Here is a 24,077-nt window from a genome sequence, read left to right on the forward strand (position 1 = left end):
ATATACCTCATTTGTTCAATTTGGTGTAAAGAGTGTGGCGGATAGACTTCTTGTAAATCAGGAAAGCTACAATTCCAATTGCTGCAAAAAATACCAATGCCCATAAACCAGTATGAGCGGTGCCTTCGACGGATTGCTTACTTTCCGACCCTTTGTCGTTTGATTCTTCTGCCTTTGGTGAGTCAGTTTGTTTCGACTTTATATCTGACTCATCAACTTCCTTTACGGTTGCGTTTTTAATCATAATTTTAGCCGTTGGCTTATTATCCCTTGAGTTGGTAGGAGTTTTGATGATGCTACTAAACACTTCAAACCCATCAACCAATTGGCCAAACACAACGTGATGTCCATCTAACCAAGAAGTAGCTTTGGCAGTAATAAAGAATTGAGATCCATTGGTATCCTTTCCAGAGTTTGCCATGCTTACTCTTCCTAATCTGTCATGCTTCAAAACAAAATTCTCATCAGGAAAATCTCCTTTGTTCTCACCATATATCGAACGACCACCTTTCCCGTCTCCAGATGTAAAATCTCCTCCTTGAATCATAAAATCCTCAATGACTCTATGGAATAAGGATCCATCGTATCCAAACCCGGGTGTCATAGCAGCGAGCTGGTAGAAGTTCTTCACGGTCTTAGGAACGACAGTACCGTACAGTCCCAGCACCAGATCACCCAAAGGCTGATCGTCCTGGGTGATGTGAAACGTCACGAAATGCGTATAAGGAGGTTCTTCTATCGGTGCACTCCAAACACCAAGCAAAAGGCTGATCAGGGTGAAGATCAAAGTTAAATTCATTTCTCAAGTGTTCGGTGGGGGAAGCAGTCAATACGTTGTGCTCTTCGAAAGATGTAACTTTCGCGCGATGTATTTTTTCAATCGAAAAATTATCTGAAGTGCAAAGCTTACGAGCCTAACGTCTCCCTAAACGCTTCCCAACAATCACTAGTCGATTCTTTGGTGGAATGACCAACTTTGTCAAGCAAACATCGTTTGCCGTGGACTATTGTCCAAGCAAAATTACGAAGTGGATTTCTTCAAGAACTGGCCTCCAACTAGTCTACATTGACAAGCCCTCTCCTATTATTTCGGGTCATTTTGCTGTCGCTACAGAGATTCACAATGACAGTGGCTGTCCCCATACCTTGGAGCACCTGTGCTTCTTGGGATCCAAAAACTATCCTTACAAAGGAGTGCTGGATATCTTGGGTAATTTGGCTTTCTCACAGACTAATGCCTGGACAAGCACTGATCAGACTGTATATACTTTGACCACTGCTGGTTGGGATGGATTCCGTTCACTTCTACCAATTTATCTGGAACATCTCATTCAGCCCACTTTAACAGAAGAAGGTTTTGTTACTGAAGTTTATCATGTGGATGGAAATGGTAAAGAAAAGGGTGTCGTTTTCAGTGAAATGCATGGTATTCAAAATCAACATTGGTTTCATGTTTGGCTGAATGCTCAAAGAGCATTGTACCCTCATTCTGCCTATAGATCTGAAACCGGAGGTCTGATGGAAAATCTTAGAAAGCTGAATAACAAGGATATAGTTGATTACCACAAAAGCTACTATGTTCCTGAGAATTTGTGCGTTATCATTAGCGGATCTATCGATGAATCTGAATTGTTATCCACAATGACCGACTTTGATAATCAAATACCCCTAGACTTACCAAAATTAAAGGCTAGACCATGGATAGATTCAAGGCACGATATTGCGCCAACTGAGACTATTTTCAAAACTGTGGAGTTTCCTGACAAAGACGAATCTAGTGGGGAAGTTTTGTTTTCTTGGATTGGTCCCATTGTTGACGATACTCTGAAGAATGTTGCCATTGATATTATGGGTTCGTATCTCACTTCTGGTCCTATCTCTCTACTACAAAAGGAGTTTGTGGAGTGCGCCGATCCTTTAGCATACGCTGTATCATATTACACCGAAGATTACTACCACACTAATTTGAACATTGAGTTGAAAGGTGTTCCAACTGAGAAACTAGACTTTGTTGCAGAGCGCGTATTGTCAATCATAAAGTCGCACGCTGCAAATGTCTCAGAGTTTGATTTGGAGAAAATTAACGACTACTTGCAAAGTGCTAAATGGAATTACATTTTGTCTTGTGAGAATAGCTCTGAGGGTTTGACCACCATTGCAATTAGTGAGTTTATTTATGGTAAGCGTGATGGTTCAGACTTATCTAAGTGGACTAAAGATTTGTATGAGTACGAAATTTTGCAATCATGGTCCAGTGAAAAATGGTGTAACCTGCTGCAAGAAATGCTGGTAAACAACAAGCCCGTTGTTATGAAAGGGAAACCATCGAAGGAGATGTACCAGACTATAAAGTCTGGCAACAAAAAATTATTGGAGCAGAGAAAAGCTGACCTTGGAGCTGAAGGGTTAAAAAAGGCACAAGATACACTTGAGCGTGCTATCAAAACGAATGATGCACCTATACCTGATGATATTTTGGACTCGTTTTCACAACCGGACCCTTCTCGTATCAAGTTGTTGCACACAGTTGCAGTCTCTTGTGGAACGAATCAATATGCTCCAGTTACCGAAGAGAACAAGAAATTGCATGAAAAATTATCTCAAGAAACAAGACTGGAAGATTTTCCTCTGTTTCTTCAATTTCAAGATATTAAAACTCAATTTGTTAGCATTACGGTGCTTGTAAACACTTTTAACATTAGCAATGTTGATTTAAAGAAGTACATGGAGGTTTTCACGAATCTTAATTCATTGCCAATCGAATCGGAGAACGGAGAGTATCTATCCTATGAGGATGTGGTATCTGGATTAAAACGAGACACAATTAGTAACCACATAAACTACGGTATCGGTGGCTCTTTTGAGGATTATCTGAATATTAACTTTATTGTGAAACGCGAGAATTACAGTAAGGCCATAGAATGGATTCACAAATTGATGTACCAAACCAAGTTTGATGAGGATCGTGTTAGAGTTACTATAGAGAAACTCGTCAATTCCATGGCAGAACTAAAAAGAAATGGATCTGAGGTATTGGATTACCTGTACAACAAGAATGTGTTCAGCGATGAATCTTTGAAAAAGGCTAAGGATACACTATATTTAGAAGAATTTTACAAGGACCTGTTAAATGAAATCAAATCTGGAGGATTTTCTGCGATCAATGAAAAGTTGGAATTAATCAGAAATCAAATTTTTAAGTTAGAGAATATTCGTGTCTTGGTTGTTGCTGATGTTGAAAAATTAGACAATGCTGTCAACCAATGGAATATTCTGGTTGAAGGTAGACCACGTGAAGAACCAACACCGGTTCCTTCTCCTTCAAAATCACTTTCAAGCATTGGGACTAATTTATCTAATAAGGCATTTATCGCTGTTACTCCAGGATCAGAATCCACGTATCTGATGTTTATTACAAAAGTGCCCAATAAGTATTCGCATGAGGATGTGCCAAAAATTGCTTTGACAGCTTCTTATCTTCAAGCTGTGGAGGGTCCATTTTGGAGAGGTATCAGAGGAGCAGGTCTGGCTTATGGAACCAACGTCCATCAATCAGTTCAGATGGGTCAACTAGTTTTTGATGTATACAAAGGAGCCGATGGACCAGGGGCTATTGATGTTGCAAGAAAAATTGTTGATGACTATGCCAATGGGTCAATAGATTTTGAGCCAAAACTAATCAAAGGTGCTGTCAGTGCCATTGTCCATGATATTACAGAAAATGAAAGCACATACTTCCAAGTGGCTCAAAATCATTACATTAACCAAGTTATAATGGAACGAGGGTCTGACTACTATGAACAGTATTTGAAGAAGTTAGCCAAGGTTACAAAAGAGGATCTGTTCTATTGCATTAACAAATATTTCAAACCGCTTTTCGATAAGAACTCCAGTGTTGTTTTCGGTTGTGTTCATCCTGGAAAAGCTGAGGAACTGATAGCCAAACTAGAGAATGAATTTGGATATGACGTGACTGTCGAAAAGATTGTACCTACGAACACAAGTAATGAAGATGGTGACGTTGAAATGGAGGATGGTGATGAAGATGATGAAGATGATGAAGACGAGTCTGACGATGAATCTGAGTATTCGTCATCAGACGAAGAGGACGATTCAGATTAAAGACACACAGTCCAAGGTGCTACTGAAAAAATAGAATAGAAACCATATAGATTATCGATACGCTCCGCAATAGCTTACTGTACCTCTGTGATACTATCATCAGCATCTAGTCCAAAACACCAAAGACGGGGGCTACGAAACGTTTCTTCAGTCACTGTTTTCTATTCAGCTTTTACTATACAGTTATTAATCGAGGTTCTACTACTTACTCTCCCAATATTCCCTTCAGTGCCTCGTCATTAAACAACTCTCCATGCTCTTTTAATAGTTTGGCTATCAGAACCAATGATTTTTGAGTGTGAAAATCATCACTTTCTTGCAGCTGGTTGATTTCATTCCCGTATTGTCTAAGTTGCAAGTTCAAATACTTGTCTAGTAGTTCTTCTCTGTATGTGTTCAATTTTTCATTGGTTTCCAATTTGGCTTCAAAATCTATATTCTTATCCGTAACAAAGCCTAAACTGTTTAAAATATCCAATGTTGAAGCATCCTTTAAAGCTTTGTTTTCTTTACTATCGGCATCCTCCATTTTAACATCGTATAGTTCTACCTGTTCGTCAGCTCTAGGCTGATCTGAGGGTTTTTCCTGACCATTTTCATTTTCATTCTCATTCTCACTCTCACTGCTACTACTGCTGCTGCTACTACTGGAGTCCGATTCAACTTCAGTTCTTCTCTTCTTTCTCCTCCTGCTACTGACAGACTTGCTCTTCCGAGTTCCAGAATCTGACAATTTACTTCCCATTGTGGTCTAGATGCGATGCAAGGCCTGATATATTTTTTTTTTATTTTGTCTACTTCAATCCAGCGCGAATGTTGTGTAGTTTTTCTTACTATATAGCCTTGATCTAAGCAAAAAGCTCAACGCAAGAATCCTTTACGGGTCTTTGCAGGAGGTTGGGCATGTGGTTCTTGGTGCGGCGTGGTCTTGGTGTTCTCTAACATCTTCTTCTTCTCTTCCAAGGTTTTCAGTTTCTTCAAAAACTTGGCCTTCATCTCCTTGTGTCTTGCAATCAGTTCTGCCTCAGATTTCTGTAACTTCTTCTCTTTATCAGCAACTTTTTTCTGCAACACAGACTCCATGTCGGCCTCCAGCTTTGCCAATGCAGCTTCTTGCAGAGCACGCTCTTCCTTTTGTCTTCTAACTGGATCAAACTCGCGGAAAACGCTGTCATCCTGTGTAATTCCGGTCTTGAGAAGTTTCTCAGTTCTGTAGTTCTCATACAAAACTTTTGCGGTATGTTCTTTGAGATCCTCCATGAAATCTCTAATCAACAGTTGTCTCAGTTTGATGAAGTCGCAGTGATCATCATTGTCCACTTCGATAACCCCCCAGGGGTAGGATCTACCGCGGACAGTACGGCCATCAGCGGTCTGTACTTTTTGAGTGGAGCCAACAATAGCAAATGGAATCTTGGAAATCATTTCTTTGGTGATCTGCAAGCTTTCTTCGTCGTCAAGGTCTTCATATTGAGGAGGTTCGAAGATTTTGATATGTTGGTTTCTAATATCTTCGAGTATTCTTTGCTTGAACCCGTAGATCTCTTCTTCGGTCAAAGTGTCGGACTTGGCAATGACAGGAATAAGGTTGACCTTTTCGTGGACGCGTTTCAAAAACTGTATATCCAGAGCAGTCAATGAGTGTCCAGTGGGTTCAATAAAGTATAACAACGCATGGATTCTGTTATCAACTATGGTTGTTCTGTTGATTCTGGTCTCAGCTTCCAGAAAGATGTTAAATCTGTTTTCAATTTCCTCCACGATTGGTTTCCACGCATCTATGTTGTTAATGCAGTCTCCAAAACCAGGGGTGTCGACCACTGTCAGGTGCAATTTGACACCATTTTCCACGATATCAGAGCTAGCGGTCTCAATGGTAACTTCAGAAACTTCCTCTAATTGCTCTGCAGTTTCCAATCCGTCATTTTCAATGGGGTACAACTCTTTGTTAAAAAGGGTATTTATCAATGTAGATTTACCCAAGCCCGATTGGCCAACTACCATCAAATTCAGGTTGAATCCTCTCTTCATAGACTTGCGATGCCATTGTTTGGGAAGACTGGCAAATCCAACGTAGCTGGTGAGTTTCCTTCGAATAATCTTCAAATCCTCATGTTCAATTTCAATACCACTGCTGACCTTTGGATCAACTTGCACGTCACTTTTCTGGATTCTCAAACTTTCCAAATCGTCTTGCAGTTCGTGCACGTTCCCGTTTCCTTCAAGTGGGGGAAGGTGAACCTCATCCTCGGACTTTGCTTGGACGCTAGTTTCAGACATTGTCATCTTTGAGTTAATGAACGAGCGTTTGTGTAATTGTATTTTTAATTTTAATGTACGTGTGCCAGCGAGCACACCGACGATCTGGGCGTCCTGTTGCGAGAGTGCGCGCGTGTGTTCAAGTCAGATTAGAGGGGTACACTATGATTTTCTCGTCTCGCGATCCTTCCAAAAAAGACGCGTGTAGATAGGGGCTAGACACACTCACCAGCTAGTATGGCATTGTCTAATGAAGTTGAGGCATTGGTGAACCAAGGAGTAAAACTACTGGCTTCTAAAAAGTACGATGATGCTGCAGAGAAATTCTCGAATGCCTGCGAGTTGCACTTGCAAGAGACTGGCAGAGATGATGCAGGATTGCTGTTTCTTTATGGTAAGGCGCTCTTTGAAAACGCAGTTTCCAAGTCCGAAATTCTAGGTGGTCAATCAGAGGAGCAGGAAGAAGAAAAACCGCAGCAGGATGATGAAGCTAATGAAGTTGGGAAGGATGGAACAGGAAACTTTTCATTCAGTGAGGACGTCCCCCTCGCTGAAGCTGATGAGGATCAAGTAGTAGCAGCTGAAGAAGAAGCTGAAGACGAAGTTCAACAAGAAGGGCCAAAAGATACAAAGCATGATGGTAACCAACAGAGTGCCTCAGAAGAGCACGAAGAGAATGAAAATGTGCCTAAAGAGGATTCGGAATTTGATATTGCCTGGGATGTTCTGGATTCCGCACGAGGACTTTTTGAAGAGCAATTGAAACAGCATCCACAAACGGTACCTGATGTTCCTCCTCTGAAGGGCGTCAGAGATGAGCCAAAGGATCAAATAACCAAAATCAAAAAGAATTTGGCCGATGTTTACGACTTTTTGGGTCAGGTGTCATTGGAAACTGAAAACTTTGCTCAAGCATCCATAGATTTTGCCAATTGCTTAAAGTATCGTAAAGAATTATACCCTGCATATAGTCAGCTCATCAGTGAGTCCCATTACATGATCTCACTAGCGCTGGAGTTCACAAAAGAGGAAGGAGCCAATGAAGAGGAGACTTTAAAACTTGAAGAGAAAGCCAGGTTACAGGCAGTTGAACACATGAAACAAGCAATATCATGTATAAAACAGAGATACAGTCTGCCGGAAACCACTTCGAAAGATGAAAACTTATTGCAAGACATGGAGCAACGACTCCAGGAATTGGAGAGAGACCCACTGAAAGAGTTGGAGCAACAAAAGATGGACATTTTAAAAGGAATCCTGGGCCAAGCAACTTCAAACTCATCTTCCGAAAAGGAACAGGATGCCAACAAGCCAGTCAACGACCTAACGGGAATGGTAAGGAAAAGAAAAGCGAACGTCAAAAACTCACCTAACAAAAGAACGAACTAAAAAACATATAATAAGCTAACAACAACTAAATAACTAACCGTTAAGAACAGCCTCACTTGCTTTGTTGTAACGACCACCTTTGATTGGAACCGACTCTGCAAAGTCAGTAATCTCCTGGAACTCGCTATCAGTCAAGGAAATCTCTTTTGTGTTTTCTGCAACTCTACGAGGAGATGAGCAGCTTGGAATAGGAAGCACCTTGACGTGTTTATCTCCAAACTTTCGTAACCACGCAAGAGACAATTGAGCCAATGTGACTCCTTTTTTGTCGGCTATCTTTTTCAAACCGTGAACAAGTTTCAAATTGTGTTCAATAACTTCATCGTCATTGAATCTTTCCAAACTTAACCTGATATCACCTTCAGGAATGTCAGCTTTGCTGTTTATCGTTCCAGTCAAAAATCCTCTTCCCAAGGGACTGTAGGCAATAATAGGAATGTTCAAATCCTCACAAGCAGCAAGAACTCCATTATGAAGAATATCTCTAGTCAATAGAGAAAACTCCACTTCCACACAGGCGATGGGAGCCACTTTCGCAGCTCTTCTGATAGTGTCAGCACCAACTTCACTAAGTGAAATACCTCCAATTCTGCCATCTTCGACGAACTTAGAGAGATTCTTTATTGTCTCCTCAATGGAGTAACGTTTATCGATTCTAGCAGGCTCAAAAATTGGCAGGAAGTTGTTCGGCAAATGTTTGGTTATGTTTGAAATCGATTTTTCAAGGTTCTCCGGGGAAGAATCGGGGCTCACATCGACCAAACTGACAGCACCTTTTACCGACAGACTCACCTTTTTATATAGCTCGGGGTACCTTTTTGCAAATTCCTGAATGTACTGCAAATTCAGGTTTGAATCAAGAGGAAAGTTGTAGAACTCTCCTCCGTTCAAGTATCTGACACCAGCTTCCTCAACAGCATATCTAATTGTCTCAATTGCATCATCAATTGGGGTTGGAGTTGGTTTCCAAGTAAGATTCATAAGGCCTAAGCCTGTACCACCTTCGATTGCAACTACCATTTGAGTTCAATAAATTGTCCGGGAGGCCTCAAAAACATGAAAATTCATCCCCTTTTATAGACAACAGTGGGCCTTACGTCATGTTGCCAAATTCGCCACTGAATTGTATTAATTACTAAGACTATCGATGTTATTACCTCAATCCTGCGTATATTTATGGCGGGGTGACTAGCTGCGACGCAATATTGTGTCCGGAATTGGCTACCGCCCCCCTCATAACCCGAAGCTTAATCCGTCCGGAACCTGCAAAAGAAAAAAAAGTACCGAAGGAAGCTTTCCCTGGCTGGCCTCACACGCGAAACTACCTGGGACTTCAAACGGCGCAGTTTTTCCTCCTTTGCTTAACAAACCCTAAAAGCAAAACTCCGACTCTTTAGCAACAATGGCTTCAACACCATCTTCAAATAAAACCACTCCAAGCAAATCAAATGCTTCTACCAATCCCACCAGGAGCTCAGGAAAAACTGACTGGGTGTCGTTATTCCAGACTCTTCACTTCGCCTGGTTCTTAGGTCATGTGCTAACGTTGCTCGGAGGTTTGGGGTATCTTCTGACTATTAGAAGCTCTGGAGCAATCAATTCGTTCTTCTACAACGCTGTATTTGTGGGCGCTGTCGAGTCTTTCGGTGTCCTTTTGTTCCAAAGCTATACCAACAAGACTTTGTCGTTGAAACCACTGGACCTTTTGGCTTTGGAGAATATTCAGTACTTTGCCATTGCTGCTTTGTTCTTGACTATCCTCCCCCATATTGCAATTGCTGTTGTTCCATTTACCTTGTTCAGTGTGTTTCACGCTCTGTCATATACCCGCAGCAACATTCTACCATTATTGAATATCCCAGCAACCGCCACCGTTAGCTCCAAAATTGCGGACTTTGTTAAGACTTATAACGACAAGTCTTTATTTTTGGTGTCAAATTTCGAATTTTTTACCCTGGCCATTATTTTAGTTAAGGCTCTGCTATTCAGAAAAGGTTACTGGATTGCTGCCGCTATTTACACCGTCTTCTTTAAGCTACGATTCGAAAAATCTATCTTTTTGAGGTCAGTCGTAAAGTCTTGGGAAGCAAGAATTGATGGTTTAGTCTCACATCCTTCCCTCAACGTTGCTGTCAAATCTAACTGGGTGCAGGTGAAGAAACTGATTAGAACCTATGGAGGAAAGCCAATCCTGGCCACTACGGCTTCCGGTTCGTCATCTTCCAACCCATCCACTCCACAGAAGAATGAATAAATTTTTTTTTGAAGCAAACCTCTAGGTATGACTTTTGCTTCCTTTTGTTTGTGTTATTATTATTCCTAGTATGCATTTTTATAACACCTAGTTTTCAATAGTTACAAATTATACCCTATCCAGCTTATCTAACGGTGTCGTCATAGCACAGATCGCTAGCTAATGTTGTCGTGCTCTACTCAATATCATGGATCTTGCATCGAAGCCTTTAGAACTTCATGGAATTTACAGGCATGAAAAATTGGCGAGACCAAGATCCTATAAATTACCATAATCCCCTACCATGCATTTCTTCTCTCCTTCTTTACAACTGTCAGTTTTTTCACAAATAGACATAATAACATAATATGCCAGCTGTCGGTATTGATTTAGGAACTACATACTCATGTGTGGCACATTTCGCCAATGATCGTGTTGAGATCATTGCAAATGACCAGGGTAACAGAACTACCCCATCATTCGTCGCTTTCACTGACACCGAGAGACTGATTGGTGACGCTGCTAAGAACCAAGCTGCTATGAACCCAGCCAACACCGTTTTCGACGCCAAGCGTTTGATCGGTAGAAAGTTCTCAGATGCTGAGACCCAAGCTGATATCAAGCACTTCCCATTCAAGGTCGTTGACAAGGGTGGAAAGCCAAACATTCAAGTTGAATTCAAAGGTGAGACTAAGGTCTTCACTCCAGAAGAGATCTCTTCCATGGTTTTGACCAAGATGAAGGACACTGCTGAGCAATTCCTTGGTGACAAGGTTAACGATGCCGTTGTCACTGTCCCAGCTTACTTCAACGACTCTCAGAGACAGGCCACTAAGGATGCTGGTCTCATTGCCGGTTTGAACGTTATGAGAATCATCAACGAGCCAACCGCTGCTGCCATTGCCTACGGTTTGGACAAAAAAGCTGAGGGTGAGAAGAACGTTCTGATCTTCGACTTGGGTGGAGGAACTTTCGATGTTTCTTTGCTGTCCATTGAAGACGGTATTTTCGAGGTCAAGGCTACTGCTGGTGACACTCACTTAGGTGGTGAGGACTTTGACAACAGATTGGTCAACCACTTCATCGCTGAATTCAAGAGAAAGAACAAGAAGGACTTGTCTTCAAACCAAAGAGCTTTGAGAAGATTGAGAACCGCCTGTGAGCGTGCTAAGAGAACTTTGTCTTCTTCTGCTCAAACTTCCATCGAGATCGACTCTTTGTTTGAAGGTGTTGACTTTTACACTTCTTTGACCAGAGCCAGATTCGAGGAACTGTGTGGTGATCTATTCAGATCTACCATTGAGCCTGTGGAGAAGGTTTTGAAGGACGCTAAGTTGGACAAGTCCCAAGTCAACGAGATTGTCTTGGTTGGTGGTTCCACCAGAATTCCAAAGGTCCAAAAGTTGGTGTCTGACTTCTTCAACGGTAAGGAACCAAACAGATCTATCAACCCAGATGAGGCTGTTGCCTACGGTGCCGCTGTGCAAGCTGCTATTCTTTCCGGTGACACTTCCTCCAAGACCCAAGATTTGTTGCTGTTGGACGTTGCTCCTCTGTCCCTGGGTATTGAGACTGCTGGTGGTATCATGACCAAGCTGATCCCAAGAAACTCTACCATCCCAACCAAGAAGTCCGAGACTTTCTCCACTTACGCTGACAACCAACCAGGTGTGTTGATTCAGGTATACGAGGGTGAGAGAGCCAAGACTGCCGACAACAACTTATTGGGTAAGTTCGAGCTGTCTGGTATTCCTCCAGCTCCAAGAGGTGTTCCTCAGATCGAGGTCACTTTCGACATGGATGCCAATGGTATCTTGAACGTCTCTGCCGTTGAGAAGGGTACCGGTAAGGCTCAACAGATCACTATCACCAACGACAAGGGTAGATTGTCCAAGGAAGACATTGAGGCCATGATCTCTGAGGCTGAGAAGTACAAGGATGAAGATGAGAAGGAGGCTGCCAGAATCCAAGCTAGAAACGCTCTGGAGTCTTACTCATTCTCTCTGAAGAACACCTTGAACGAGAAGGAAGTCGGTGAGAAATTGGATGCTGCCGACAAGGAGTCTTTGACCAAGGCTATTGACGAGACTACCTCATGGATCGACGAGAACCAAACTGCTACCACCGAAGAGTTCGAGGCTAAGCAAAAGGAATTGGAGGGTGTTGCTAACCCAATCATGACTAAGTTCTACCAGGCCAACGGAGGTGCCCCAGGTGGTGCTGCTCCAGGTGGCTTCCCAGGTGCTGCCGGTGCTGGTGCCGAGGCCCCAGGTGCTGACGGACCAACTGTTGAGGAAGTCGATTAGATGATATGACTCCCTATCCTGAATCTTTTAGATGTTGTACATTACATAGAAGAGCTTAATTCTAATTTCTCCATATTTACCTTTCATTGTGGTAAAAATAAAACGTAAACAATAAGGCACGAAACGCGACACATTCTAATGTGACGGATGCGATTTTCTGTAATTCCCCCATGTAACAATCCCTTTGTTTGACGAGGCGGAGTATATAAAACACCAAAAATTCTCGTGTGTTTCGTGTTGTCTTGAACCCATTGACCTAATTTTACATGTCATTTTCCATTGTATCCTCTAGGGACTCCCGTGTGATGAGTGACATGGAATCATTGACCTTGAATCAACAAAAGAATAAGCGATTGTCATTTGAAGTGGTAAGCTGCAGAAGCTCACAACACGTTGTCAGCCCTGCTTATGAACACTTTGTAGAGGGGTATTTGAAAGACGTTGATCCTGCTAAGGAGGCTGATACACCAGAAGACGCCAACAAATTGGAAGGTGATACAGTCCTTGAAGACGCAAATGAAAGCCCAAAAAGTCAGAAAAGTAGGGCTCATAGCAATCATAGCCATAGTAGTGTGAGTTTTCATGAGGCACAATCCAATGAAGAAGAGTTGTCTCAAGACTTGCAAATTAACCAGGACATGACTGAAAGCAATCCATCTCTAGATGATAACCAAGAAGTGGTCTCCTTGGAGAGTCTACCACCAAAGGCTAGTCTAACTGATCTGCCCTCCAAATTACTGGATATTATCGCCAGTTTCCTTCCCCAACAGTCAGCTATAAATTTGTCACAATGTGCAAAGAAATTGATTCCCAGCACAAGGAAACGTTTGCTGCGAAAAGTGGTGTTTGTCAATTCGTGGAATGAAGCATGTAGTTTGCAGAGAGAACTCAACTCAAATATCCCTAGCACCATTGTTTCAATGGAAAAAATGATTCCCTTTTTCAGTACCATTAGACTGAGTAGCGGCAACTTGGGTTCATTGGTCAAAGAATTGTGGTGTTTTGCCTCAGTGACTTGGGAATCTGGATTAGAGTTCACTATCAATGATTCCTGGTTTTTGGTTGCTCAACACCTAACAAACATGGACACATTGATCTGGCCACAGCTGCCCATCCTGAAGTATTCTATCTTACCTTTGGCTATACGTTTGAAAATCAAAAGTTTGTGTGTGGGGATTTCTCAGATCAATAACAACAACCTTGTGAGTTTCGACAATAACGTGTTGAGCTTCCCCAATCTTAAACATTTAGCCATCAACATGGATCATCCCAACGGAAGAATTGAAAATTCAGAACTGGTGTCCAATCTTTTGGTGTGGGGTGGGACTCTGGACAACTTGGAGACTTTGGCAATTTCTGGATCTCTGAACGAAGTTTTATCCAAGAATTTGGTGTTCCATGGAGAGGAATCTCGTAAACCAATGGTATCGGTTGTCAAGGAAGAAAAGTTTCCAGAAAAACCCAAAGAGCCTGTAAAAGAGCTGCCAAGGACACCTGTCCTCCAGCAAGACACTTATCGTATTCCACCTCCTCCAGAATCAACCACTGCTAAAAAGAATAAGCTTCATGTTAATTTCACTGATAAGCTACGACCAAAGAGAAGAGTACATTCTGAAGAGGATCCTGCCTCAGTGGAACCATCTGCGTTCAAGCCTTTAAGCCCAGTGATAAACCCAGTACCGGCTGCAGCATTCCCAATTTCGCAGCCCAGTACTTCTCCTCCCCAGCAAGCTCCTCCCTCTAACCCAACTCCAGGTAGCCCATTCCAGCAGCAGAATGTCAAACCCCCTACTCAATCTAGCTTGGCCTTAGACGATTTGTCAATCAGCAAGATCTGGTCCAGCTCATTGAGGCAAATAAAAAGATTTAATAAACTGAGAATCAACACCCTTTCTTTGGATAAGATACTGATTGACTCCAACGATATTAATGTTTTGTTTGACTGTATCGAGTTTGGAGGCATCAAACGTTTGGAAATGAGGAATGTCGTCCATAAATATAACGGACATGTAAATACTAGTTCCATCAGCGCAGGAGACCAACTGCTGCTATCATTTATGTTTGAGCTGGGAAGCCGATTAGAAAAGGTCGAAGAACTATCACTGGATATCAAGTTCATGTGTAGTCATTGTCACAAAGATTGCCAGTTACTGGAAAGAAACTACGTTATCAAGTTTTTGAATCAACTTCCACCTTTGAAATCGATTCATTTGACTAGTCATGAACTGCGCAGCTTAAATGTAAAACACCTTTCAAAGCATACGCAATCGCTGAGGAAGCTTTCGTTTAGCAACCCATCTAAACTTGAAAAGTTGATCATTGCGTTGAAGCAGCAAGGAGAGATCTTGAACAGTTTCTGGGAAACTGGCTCCGGTACTAGGATTGATGAGAGGCTGTTGACCCATTTCAATAACAATGTGGCTCGTATGCCGCTGATCAATGACGTGTTTACTCCATCTTTAGACACGCTAAATGATGATCTGTCTAACTACAAAAGAAAACTGTTTTCCACAAACAAGTATCAACTACTAAGTGTTTTTGGACTGCTTGTCGATGAATATGAAACCTCCTTCCCACTACTAACGGACTTGACAATACTCAGTTATCGCTTTGAGTTGAAGTCCTCCAGGATTCGAAGAAATGCCGAGAAATTTGATAGGAGTAATCTGAGATACTCCACAATGTTTGGAAAGCCCAACAGGCAAAGAAGAATAGTTACCGGGTGATATTTTCAGAACCAGGAGACGTATGTCTCACTATACCCATGATTACTGATCGTTGTATATTAATGTATTTGAACGCGTAATGATAACGAATGTCCCACAGAATGTAGGAGAAAATGCTACCGACTAAACGGCGGCCTGGACATTTTCGAACATTTTCTTTCTAAACCACAGAATGTTTCAGATACCATGGACTGGGCATTATTATCTGAGGCTCGAAAGTTCCCACCATATTTTTTCCCGTCCTCTATCTATAATCACTGACTGCATCTGCCCTCACCCACCAACGATCCCACAATCTCATTCCAAATGTCTCTAACAGTCGCTGATTTGAAGTACTTGGACTCTGCTCAATTGTACCAGTGGATTAAACAAAATGCTTCATCGTCAGGTTCAAAGTTTTTGGTGGTTGATGTTAGAGATTCCGATTACGTAGGTGGACATATCAGAGGCGGATTGAATGTTCCGTCCTCAACAGTTAAGTCTCAATTGGAACCTCTGTTCAATCGGTTGTTGGAAAATGATGTCAAAGACGTAGTGTTCCATTGCGCTTTAAGTCAGCAAAGGGCTCCTTCCTCTGCTATGCTCTTTATTAGATATCTTAACCAGCAGAACTCGGATTTGACCAAGGGTCTTAAAATATGGATCTTAAAAGGTGGTTTCGTCAAATGGCAGGAAGCCTATGGTGAAGATGACTCTGTAACAGAAGCTTACGAAAAGGATATCTGGAGATATGGATACTGATCGGTTTCATCCTAACCTTTCCTTTGCTTCTTACTGTTCTTAGTCAGTTTGTCGGTAGCACTCTTTAGTCGTTTTCCCATCGTAAGATTACGGCGCTTTTGAAGCATTTCTGTTGGGAAAAACTCTCCCAAAGTAGTTTGCTTCTTCTTATTCATGTCCCTGATAACAGGAACCAGCACTTCGTCAACCTTCTTCTGATCCCACCCAACGGTTGCCATCAGAAATCGTCGCAACTGGTCCAGGTCAGGAGTTCCCCACTGAAATTTGGTATCATCACTGTCTACTTCAGGTCTCAAGTATCCTTCGAATACTTGAGGGTCGGGGAACCCGAAATCTAAGAAAAGCTTTCCCTTAAACTTTCTCTTTAGTTTAGTTCTGATTTCGCTTTCATTGGAAGGAGCAGGAACTCCATTCTGATAATCCATCCACCAGTTACGAAAATTGATCAGAGATCCGCTTCCTAACATGTTCTTTGGGGTGCTATTTCCCTCTTTTTGGGGATCAAATTCTGAAAGAATTTCCATGGCTGTCACTATACCAATACCTTTGATTCCTTCTGTATAATCGCTTCCCACTAGTAATGCTATTTCTATCATTTTGTTTCTGGTAAGACCTAAATCTCTCTGTATCTCTTCCAAAAAATAGCATTCGACATATTGCTTCTCGTTAAACATGTTCTTGTAAATCCTTTCACCTCCAAACAAGAAACAATCACTATCATCCGTAATAATCCCATCCACTAGCTTTAATTTAAGCAATTCGGCACATTGGGCTTCTGCCTCCATTGGTGCTGTGATATAAGGAATACCAAATCTAGTCAGCATGTCTTGGATGTCATCGATCATTCCTTGGGTAACCTCATCCGAATCTCTTTGGTCTTTTTTATGTTGTTCTTTCATTTTTGAATCATAAATGGGAACTGTTGTATTGGAGGTTGTGTACCCATACTGCTTCTGCAGATCGCTTGCGAATTGCTCGTGTTGATCCTCTTCTTCCATCATCTGGTCCGCTAATCTTTCTTCCTCTGATTCAGAAAAGTAGTAATCCAGTAATTTGTTGTCAGCGTTGGCTGGTTTTAAGTTGTTTTCAATTGGCTGATCAATAACTTCGTCCTTTTCATTCGGTGAAGCTGGCAGATTGTTTGGCTTATTTTCAACCGCATTACCTTCTTCTATAGATATGTTCTCTTTTACCGGCTCATCATCATACTGTGCGGGACTTTCCAGATCAACCACCTCGGCTTCTTTAGCTTCTGGGGAAGAGTTGTCTTCAGATTCCATATTTTCAATTTCACGGAATGGAATCAGCCCAGCTTTTTCATCATCGTTTGGATCAACTACCCTGTCCTCGTTAAAAGGAACTTGGTTTGAAACTTGGTCAACTTTATTATCGAACCAAGATGGTAAAGGTTGGGCCTTTTGTTTTACTTCCTGATCAAGGTCAATATCGTCATCGGACGAAATTGGAGATGCCACTACAAACTCTGATTCCCGCTCCTCCTTCCTTTCTTCCTCTAACATCTCCTCTTTGCTGTTGTTCTTCTCGGCAATAATGTCCTTCTGCAGGACTTCAACTTGTTCGCTAGGTTTATTGTTGCCTTTAAAAAGGAATGACTTTCCAAACTTAATTTCAGGAAGATTCTTTTCAGCTACCTCAGTTTCTGAAACTGGTTTATCTATCAGTATCATATTTTCATCAGTTGAATTCTTCTTGAACATTAATTCCCTTTCTTTATTTCGCAAGGCAAAGTAATCATCTTTAGACTCTTCAACTGCTTTTCTCAGATCTAAATCGTCTTGACTAGTCACCGAGGTTTCCTTCACCTTTGTTTGTTTGTTCTTTTTGGCCATTTCATAAAGCGACTGGACCAAAGCCTGGTTGTACTCTTCATCATCTGACTCCAATGATTCAGTCTTTGATTGCTGCTCCACGTCCCTGGTATATAGTTCTTCATGCGTGAATGCTGACTGCCCACCATGAATACTTGGGTCCATAAATGATTTTCTTGGTAAATCTTCCTGCGGTTTCAACAGAGGCAAATTATTCACCTTGTCTAACGGTACCTCATCCCATCCCTCTTCAGGAAACTCTTCGTCTTCGTCTTCTTCTTCCTCGTGTTTTATGGCAGTGGTTTGTTCAGTTTTAATGACGTTACCATAATCGTCCAGTTGAATTGGATTGCTCGCAGACGAACCGTCTTTGGCAAGTGCCAAGGTCCAGCCTTGGTCATTCTTTTGCAAAGAGTAACTTTTATCTACATCACCAGCAATTCTTCTAGTTATCTGTTCTGGATTCGTAGCATCCATTCCTGACACATTCATAAGTTTCTGGGTAAAATAGTTTCTTTTTTGAACTTGCTGTATCTGAAATTTACTGAAATCCATGCCGTTAGGGAATAAGGTGTTCAGTTGATTTTTAGTGTAACCCATTCTCAATCTAGACCGTAATCTCAGATGAGATAAAATAATATACTGTACTGCCAAGGGGAGAGCCAAAAACTCTTCGGATGATGGATCAATGCTGTCGAGATCAATACTATCTATCAGCTCTTCGATATCCGCAGCTTGTTGGTGAGCATTGAAATTAATCATCATTCTTTTATCTTCAGCAGAATACTCAAAGGCATCAAGTTGCTGCAAGTGATACTCATCCTCCTTTCGAAAAGATTTGGGCTCCTCTGACTTGGCCTTACTTGGCTTTGGAGCAGGGTTCAAATAATCGTTGTCTTCCAAATAAGACTCAAAAGGAGTATCATCTTTCTTTGTTTTACGCTTCGATGTCAGTGAATCTGCCTTATTCTGCAATTGGGTTGCAAGCAACCTCTTTGCAGCCTGTTCAACCGTTTCTCTTTTTCCCTCTCTTCGCTCTCGTCGCTTGGCAATCGTTTTCCTTTTCAAGATGGGAGCGCCACCGTCAAATACAAACACTGGTTCGATGCCAAAAAACAGCAGCTTGCAAATCCTTTTGAAGAAACCAACAATGTGAGAGCTGGCAAACGCTCGTCCTTCTTTATCTCTCACCGCCTTCAAGAACTGATAGATCCAGATTGACGCATCAACGGCAAGCTTTTTCCTGCTCAAAGCCTCCAACCTAACAGGCCTTGCGGTTGGTCCCAGAACATTCCACAACTGATGGACACCCATATCCTTAGCCCAACCTGATGGAAAAACGGAAACTAAAAAGAGAAATGTCTACAGTGAACCGTACTTGGAAACTGACTAAAAGGAGTCGCGCGATGTTGAGCCTCAGCATCAGCTCTTCCCTAACAACATTTCCCATGTGGTAGTGTCTATCTGTGGATTCTTAACAAATGGCCTTGAAGGTAGTCAGTGCTCCGTGTCCTTGCTCTAACACAAACCAAAAAGGAAGGAGAAATAAACGTAACTACCACCAACTCAGAACAACATATCCTCCAATGGAAGACCGTCAAAACCAAATTGTAAGTTGGACCTCAATAATCGGTGGGTGGATTTAACTAACGGGCCGTCTCTTTTCTAGAATCCCGCCATGACCCCATTCAACAGACACATCTATACCCCTACAGGAATTGCATATCCTTGTGACAACGGGAACTATGGCCCGCTGTTTGTAATGACTACGGGAAAGACTAGCAATGTGCCCTTTCAAGGCTCAGGATCTCCTAACAATGTTAATGGTGATAACTCAGCGTCTGGCCCCTCTTACAGCCACATGATCCATCATCCTATACATGTATATCCGTTGAATGCAGGTGCAGCACAGGAACCCTTCAATTTCAACTCAATGGGCATGGGCTATGTTTCTTCCCCTTATCAGCAGCATCCTGGGTTCTGTAGTGACAGCGATCTGATCAAGAAAAAGGAGTTTCCAGAAAGCTTCAACCCCAAGCAGACTCCCAATATGCCGCATAAAGAAAAGGTTAACAAGTGGCTGGTGGGATTGCCCTACCCTACGGGAAATGGAGAGAATGATGACATGGACCAAGATCAGATCAACCCCAGGATGAATATGATTCGGTACAGAGAGTTACCGACTAGTTACTCCGGGACTTTTTCGGATAACGAGCCCAGTAGTCTTGACGATTGCATTAGTCTCAGCGACTACAGAGACTTGTTAGAGTTGCAAGCCCGCAAACTCTCCTACTATGTCTGCAAACTATACCATAATCAACCAGAACCAGAGTCACATGACTTGCAACAGCAGGAGGACGAGTTGAAGATGAGGGTGAATGTATCCTACGAGTTATCCTCTTTGATGTCATAGAGCGGGATCAGGTCTGGGCAAAGGGCATGAGCATGGTTATTGGCATTGGCGATCTATTGGTGGGTTATTACTGGCAATGGAGAGACGAATCGCAGGTGGAAGGTAAATTTATGTTCTATAGGGCAGCGAAAAAAACCACTCCTGTCAAATATCAATATACAAGTAATCTTAGTAGGTGTTTCCTAGTCTTTGGCATTGAACCAAAACCAAACAAAAGCGGCAATTTTAACAACACAATGCCTGATACTGAACACTCTGGTGACACCACAGTTAATCAGGTGGAAACAATTGTAACCACAGTGGTGGTGGAACAACAAGTACCAACGTTGGTGGCCCTGGACTCCCTGATCAATGAGAATCTGAAACTGGCTTCCGCATCACAGAGTAGTGGTTGGGGCTTTGCTCATGGACTGCTTGTCGGCCAATTGAGTGTGGTCGCAGTTCTGGCATTTTTCATCAAGTTCTTTATATTTGGCAATTCAAGCATGGCGAGGCCCTTGATGGTGGCTCCCCTCATAAATAGAAAGCCAGCAGGGGTCTATAAGAAGGGAAGGGCGAAGTCTTTTAGTGAAGTAGAGGATTACGATTCAGAAACTTCTAGTACTCAAATATTAGATAAAACCTACTACGATGTCAAAACTCATCAATCAGAGAGTTTAGATTGGTTCAATGTATTGGTGGCTCAATCGATAGCCCAATTCAGGTATGAAGCTTTGAACAATGACAACATATATCACAGTCTCAGTGACGCTCTATCATCCAGTAATCTACCAGACTACCTGGACAAAATTACCATTACTGAGATAAATATTGGAGATGATTTCCCCATCTTCAGCAATTGCAGGATAAAACACTCGCCTAACAATAGCAACAGATTGGAGGCCAAAATTGATGTTGATGTAGCTGACACTTTAACACTTGGTATTGAGACGCAGTTGCTTCTGAATCAACCTAAACCTTTTACTGCTGTGCTGCCAGTACAATTAAGTGTGTCCATAGTGAGATTTTCAGCCTGTTTGACGGTTTCATTAATTTCAACTGCAGATGAAGAGTTTCAATCGTCTATCAAGTGTGTAGAGGATTCTGAAAATGCAATTGGAGATTACGAGGATGATGATGATGAGTTTGGTGGCGGTGCTGCTTTAATGTTCTCCTTTTCGCCAGACTTCAGACTAGAGTTTGAGGTTAAATCCTTGATTGGCGCAAGATCGAAACTGGAAAATGTTCCGCTCATAGGTAATCTCATAGAAGAGAAGCTAAAGAGCTGGTTTCTGGAGCGATGTGTGGAGCCAAGATTTCAACTCATTGAGTTGCCCAGCATGTGGCCAAGAAAGAAAAACACACGCAAGCCCGTGGATAGTGAATCTGAAACAGCCGTTGATTCTAATTAATTTAAAAAGGATCTTCATACGGATCGTCTTCATCGTAATCATCATCTTTCTCATACTCGTAGACAATCGCACCTCCTGCGCCGAAGGACTGGGCTTCCAGAAAGGGAAGATCAACCTGCTCCTTAGCCTGTTGCTGTCTAGAAGAAGTCGTAAGACTGAAGGTAGTCAAAGACCGCAGCAAATCGGCCTCTGTTTGGGGCTGTTGTTCGTCCGTATCTTTTTCTTCTGTGAATACGGAAAATGTATGAGACTGGGAATCAATCTTGAACTTATAGATGAGAGCCCTCCCCGATTTCCGACGATTAGTGAGTATGAGTTTATAAGTGTCTCTGTTGCAAATGTTTCTCGGAAGATAAAGCTTCGATAGGTAAGACTCCATTACCTCCTCCTCTATGGTTCCTTCTTTATTAATACCATTTTCCACCACGTTGATGGGGCTGATTTCGAATATACTAGAGGCAATAAACTGCAATAAAGACAAAGCAGGAGGAATATCTTTTAACTCACTCTGTGCAGGTGATGTGCGAGGTATGTTTTGGTGATAAGTGCCAAATACGATCGTTTGTGGGTCAGCAATGGACCTGATAAACGAAGCTAGTTCCTCATTCTTGATGAAATTTAAACTGTCAATCAACACGAGTTTCTTCGACGTTGAATCCTTGTGCAATTTCGAAACGTTGTTGGAAATATCTTGAATGGATCTTTGATCACATCTCAAAAAGTCGGTGGCAAAACTGGGAGCGTTTATCGTTTCAAAAGACAAGTAGATTATAGGTGTCTCCTTGGGAAGGCATCGCACAAGCTCTCTGGTGAAGTGAAACGACGATTGAAATAGAGAATCTATGCATAAGAGAAAATGTGATGGCTCCTTTAAGCTTAATAGCCTATTGAGAAGAACCAACGACGGCTGACTTTGGGCCATATCTAAAAGTCAGAGGGATGAGGAAGATCAAGGATGTAACTCACCCACAATCATGCGAAAAGATCTTCAAGTCGGATAATGTTCGGTTACGTAATCATTAGCTGAATATCTATTGAAATAAATCGTCATTATATATAGGCTTTTAAAAAGGTGGAACCATGATCATATCATTAACAATGAAAGAACTGAGAACGGTATTCCTACCAAGTACGCAGCTCTGATTTGTAAAATGTTCCTGTCGGCTCCGTTGGATGCAGAAACCTCTGGGGAGTGGGAGGAAACACTAGACGTTGCGGCTGATTCGGCTGCAATAGATGAGTTCCTAGATGGCCCTGTCGTGGTTGAATGTGCGGACTGAGACGTCTCTGATACATGAGATGATGTTGCTGTGCTTTGCGTTGTTGATTCCGAAGTTGGTCTTGTGGTCGTGGACTCATGTGTTGTAGAATTAGCACTTGTGGTTGTGGAGGAACTTGCTGTAGTGGAAGATATTACTGAAGAAGACGATTCTGATGTGGACGAAGACTCAGAGGAGGAGGACGCAGTGGTGGAAGAGGATGAGGAGGAAGTTGATGAGGAAGATGATGATGATGATGATGATGACGAAGAAGACGACGAAGAAGACGAGGAGCTCTCACTTGAACTTGTGTCGTCTAACTCTTGACCAGAGACAAGAAGAGCAAACTCCTCGTTGGCTTGGTCAACTCTGCCCAAAACCTCTCCACCTTCAGCCTCAATAGAAGTCCACGCACCTGATTGATCAGTGTATTTGTACTCAGTACCAGAGGAGTAGTCAGAAACAACCAAATGTTTGATGTGCATGGAGAATGGAGCCTGAGAATAGTCAGTCAATCCTCCAGCCCATTCGATAGTTCCTGGCTGATTGGATGGATCACCACCTGCCCAGATTCCAGTTCTCAGGTACATTGGACTCTGAGGGTAGCCACTACTAGTATCGTTGGCCAATTCACGAATAACGTTTCCATCAAAGTAGAAAGTTAACTTGTCGTAATTCCAGTCGATAGTGTAGTTGTGGAAGTTAGCAGTTGGATCTGCGATGTTATGATATCCACCACGGTCATAAGTGGTGACGTTACCCTTGCTAAAAAAGTTGGTTTGCACTTCATATGGATCACCTCCAAACCATTCTAGATCAATTTCGTCTAGGTCGTCACTTTGGAGATAGAAGGAGGAGATAATTCCCTGTCCTGTAGCGGCCTTCAAAACCACCTCAACTTTACCAAACATAATGTAGAAGTTCGATTTCAAAGAGGGGTTGTCCCAACGTTCAGCAAGAGTCAACGTAAGACCATCTTCGTCATATGTGACTTGGTCTTCGAAGGAAACAATGTGATAGTTGTCTGATGCTGAGGTGAAATCATCGGAAATTGACGTGGCAAGAGCCTTGACGGGAGGACAATCGGCTGTCAACAGAGGGTTACACTCTGCTGAAGTAGCAGTTTCCCTCTTTACGACTGGTGTTCCAGCTGGGTTTGAATCGGCCACGGGCAAGGCATTCACCTGCAAAGCGGTGGCGATTCCGGTAATTAGTAGTCTTGTTAAAGAAACCATTGTTATTGGACGAGTTTATGTGTGACTTTTGGCCGTGAACGAAGGATCTTTGTGAGATTTTTTATATCCAGGACAAAACTATTAATAGTCGGTACAAATAGGATGGCTGGTATGAAATATGTACAATGCGCGCGTTGAAGGAGAATCACGCAGGTGCCAAGGTGATGGCAGGGG

The 24,077-nt window shown here is 42.3% G+C and overlaps 15 protein-coding genes across 15 annotated transcripts; 8 read left to right on the forward strand and 7 right to left on the reverse strand.

The window, feature by feature from the left end:
* Positions 1–7: 7 nt before the first annotated feature.
* On the reverse strand, positions 8–799 carry PAS_chr4_0545 (Peptidyl-prolyl cis-trans isomerase (cyclophilin) of the endoplasmic reticulum; the record flags this gene model as incomplete). The annotated part of the gene is made up of 1 exon (XM_002493939.1): positions 8–799. The coding sequence occupies one exon, from the start codon at positions 797–799 to the stop codon at positions 8–10; it is 792 nt and encodes a 263-aa protein (XP_002493984.1).
* A 167-nt stretch (positions 800–966) lies between these two features.
* Positions 967–4,122, forward strand: PAS_chr4_0546 (Putative metalloprotease; the record flags this gene model as incomplete). The annotated part of the gene is made up of 1 exon (XM_002493940.1): positions 967–4,122. One exon carries the CDS (start codon positions 967–969, stop codon positions 4,120–4,122), a length of 3,156 nt encoding a protein of 1,051 aa, XP_002493985.1.
* Positions 4,123–4,327: 205 nt separating this feature from the next.
* On the reverse strand, positions 4,328–4,867 carry PAS_chr4_0547 (Hypothetical protein; the record flags this gene model as incomplete). The annotated part of the gene is made up of 1 exon (XM_002493941.1): positions 4,328–4,867. One exon carries the CDS (start codon positions 4,865–4,867, stop codon positions 4,328–4,330), a length of 540 nt encoding a protein of 179 aa, XP_002493986.1.
* Positions 4,868–4,983: 116 nt separating this feature from the next.
* Positions 4,984–6,408, reverse strand: PAS_chr4_0548 (Component of the septin ring of the mother-bud neck that is required for cytokinesis; the record flags this gene model as incomplete). Its single annotated transcript, XM_002493942.1, has 1 exon — positions 4,984–6,408. The coding sequence occupies one exon, from the start codon at positions 6,406–6,408 to the stop codon at positions 4,984–4,986; it is 1,425 nt and encodes a 474-aa protein (XP_002493987.1).
* A 210-nt stretch (positions 6,409–6,618) lies between these two features.
* PAS_chr4_0549 (Hypothetical protein) lies at positions 6,619–7,770 on the forward strand (the record flags this gene model as incomplete). Its single annotated transcript, XM_002493943.1, has 1 exon — positions 6,619–7,770. One exon carries the CDS (start codon positions 6,619–6,621, stop codon positions 7,768–7,770), a length of 1,152 nt encoding a protein of 383 aa, XP_002493988.1.
* Positions 7,771–7,803: 33 nt separating this feature from the next.
* On the reverse strand, positions 7,804–8,790 carry PAS_chr4_0550 (uncharacterized protein; the record flags this gene model as incomplete). The annotated part of the gene is made up of 1 exon (XM_002493944.1): positions 7,804–8,790. One exon carries the CDS (start codon positions 8,788–8,790, stop codon positions 7,804–7,806), a length of 987 nt encoding a protein of 328 aa, XP_002493989.1.
* A 382-nt stretch (positions 8,791–9,172) lies between these two features.
* PAS_chr4_0551 (uncharacterized protein) lies at positions 9,173–10,024 on the forward strand (the record flags this gene model as incomplete). Its single annotated transcript, XM_002493945.1, has 1 exon — positions 9,173–10,024. The coding sequence occupies one exon, from the start codon at positions 9,173–9,175 to the stop codon at positions 10,022–10,024; it is 852 nt and encodes a 283-aa protein (XP_002493990.1).
* A 347-nt stretch (positions 10,025–10,371) lies between these two features.
* Positions 10,372–12,309, forward strand: PAS_chr4_0552 (ATPase involved in protein folding and nuclear localization signal (NLS)-directed nuclear transport; the record flags this gene model as incomplete). The annotated part of the gene is made up of 1 exon (XM_002493946.1): positions 10,372–12,309. The coding sequence occupies one exon, from the start codon at positions 10,372–10,374 to the stop codon at positions 12,307–12,309; it is 1,938 nt and encodes a 645-aa protein (XP_002493991.1).
* A 266-nt stretch (positions 12,310–12,575) lies between these two features.
* On the forward strand, positions 12,576–15,035 carry PAS_chr4_0553 (Hypothetical protein; the record flags this gene model as incomplete). Its single annotated transcript, XM_002493947.1, has 1 exon — positions 12,576–15,035. One exon carries the CDS (start codon positions 12,576–12,578, stop codon positions 15,033–15,035), a length of 2,460 nt encoding a protein of 819 aa, XP_002493992.1.
* A 306-nt stretch (positions 15,036–15,341) lies between these two features.
* On the forward strand, positions 15,342–15,776 carry PAS_chr4_0554 (Hypothetical protein; the record flags this gene model as incomplete). The annotated part of the gene is made up of 1 exon (XM_002493948.1): positions 15,342–15,776. One exon carries the CDS (start codon positions 15,342–15,344, stop codon positions 15,774–15,776), a length of 435 nt encoding a protein of 144 aa, XP_002493993.1.
* Positions 15,777–15,787: 11 nt separating this feature from the next.
* Positions 15,788–18,919, reverse strand: PAS_chr4_0555 (Single-stranded DNA endonuclease, cleaves single-stranded DNA during nucleotide excision repair; the record flags this gene model as incomplete). Its single annotated transcript, XM_002493949.1, has 1 exon — positions 15,788–18,919. The coding sequence occupies one exon, from the start codon at positions 18,917–18,919 to the stop codon at positions 15,788–15,790; it is 3,132 nt and encodes a 1,043-aa protein (XP_002493994.1).
* A 167-nt stretch (positions 18,920–19,086) lies between these two features.
* PAS_chr4_0556 (Hypothetical protein) lies at positions 19,087–20,018 on the forward strand (the record flags this gene model as incomplete). Its single annotated transcript, XM_002493950.1, has 2 exons — positions 19,087–19,215; positions 19,275–20,018. The coding sequence occupies 2 exons, from the start codon at positions 19,087–19,089 to the stop codon at positions 20,016–20,018; spliced, it is 873 nt and encodes a 290-aa protein (XP_002493995.1).
* Positions 20,019–20,044: 26 nt separating this feature from the next.
* Positions 20,045–21,409, forward strand: PAS_chr4_0557 (Mitochondrial outer membrane protein, component of the Mdm10-Mdm12-Mmm1 complex; the record flags this gene model as incomplete). Its single annotated transcript, XM_002493951.1, has 1 exon — positions 20,045–21,409. The coding sequence occupies one exon, from the start codon at positions 20,045–20,047 to the stop codon at positions 21,407–21,409; it is 1,365 nt and encodes a 454-aa protein (XP_002493996.1).
* Position 21,410: 1 nt separating this feature from the next.
* On the reverse strand, positions 21,411–22,331 carry PAS_chr4_0558 (Subunit of Elongator complex, which is required for modification of wobble nucleosides in tRNA; the record flags this gene model as incomplete). Its single annotated transcript, XM_002493952.1, has 1 exon — positions 21,411–22,331. One exon carries the CDS (start codon positions 22,329–22,331, stop codon positions 21,411–21,413), a length of 921 nt encoding a protein of 306 aa, XP_002493997.1.
* Positions 22,332–22,493: 162 nt separating this feature from the next.
* Positions 22,494–23,903, reverse strand: PAS_chr4_0559 (Putative chitin transglycosidase, cell wall protein; the record flags this gene model as incomplete). The annotated part of the gene is made up of 1 exon (XM_002493953.1): positions 22,494–23,903. The coding sequence occupies one exon, from the start codon at positions 23,901–23,903 to the stop codon at positions 22,494–22,496; it is 1,410 nt and encodes a 469-aa protein (XP_002493998.1).
* Positions 23,904–24,077: the final 174 nt, after the last annotated feature.

Source organism: Komagataella phaffii, chromosome 4, assembly GCF_000027005.1.
Source record: "Komagataella phaffii GS115 chromosome 4, complete sequence".
NCBI lineage: Eukaryota > Fungi > Ascomycota > Pichiomycetes > Pichiales > Pichiaceae > Komagataella > Komagataella phaffii.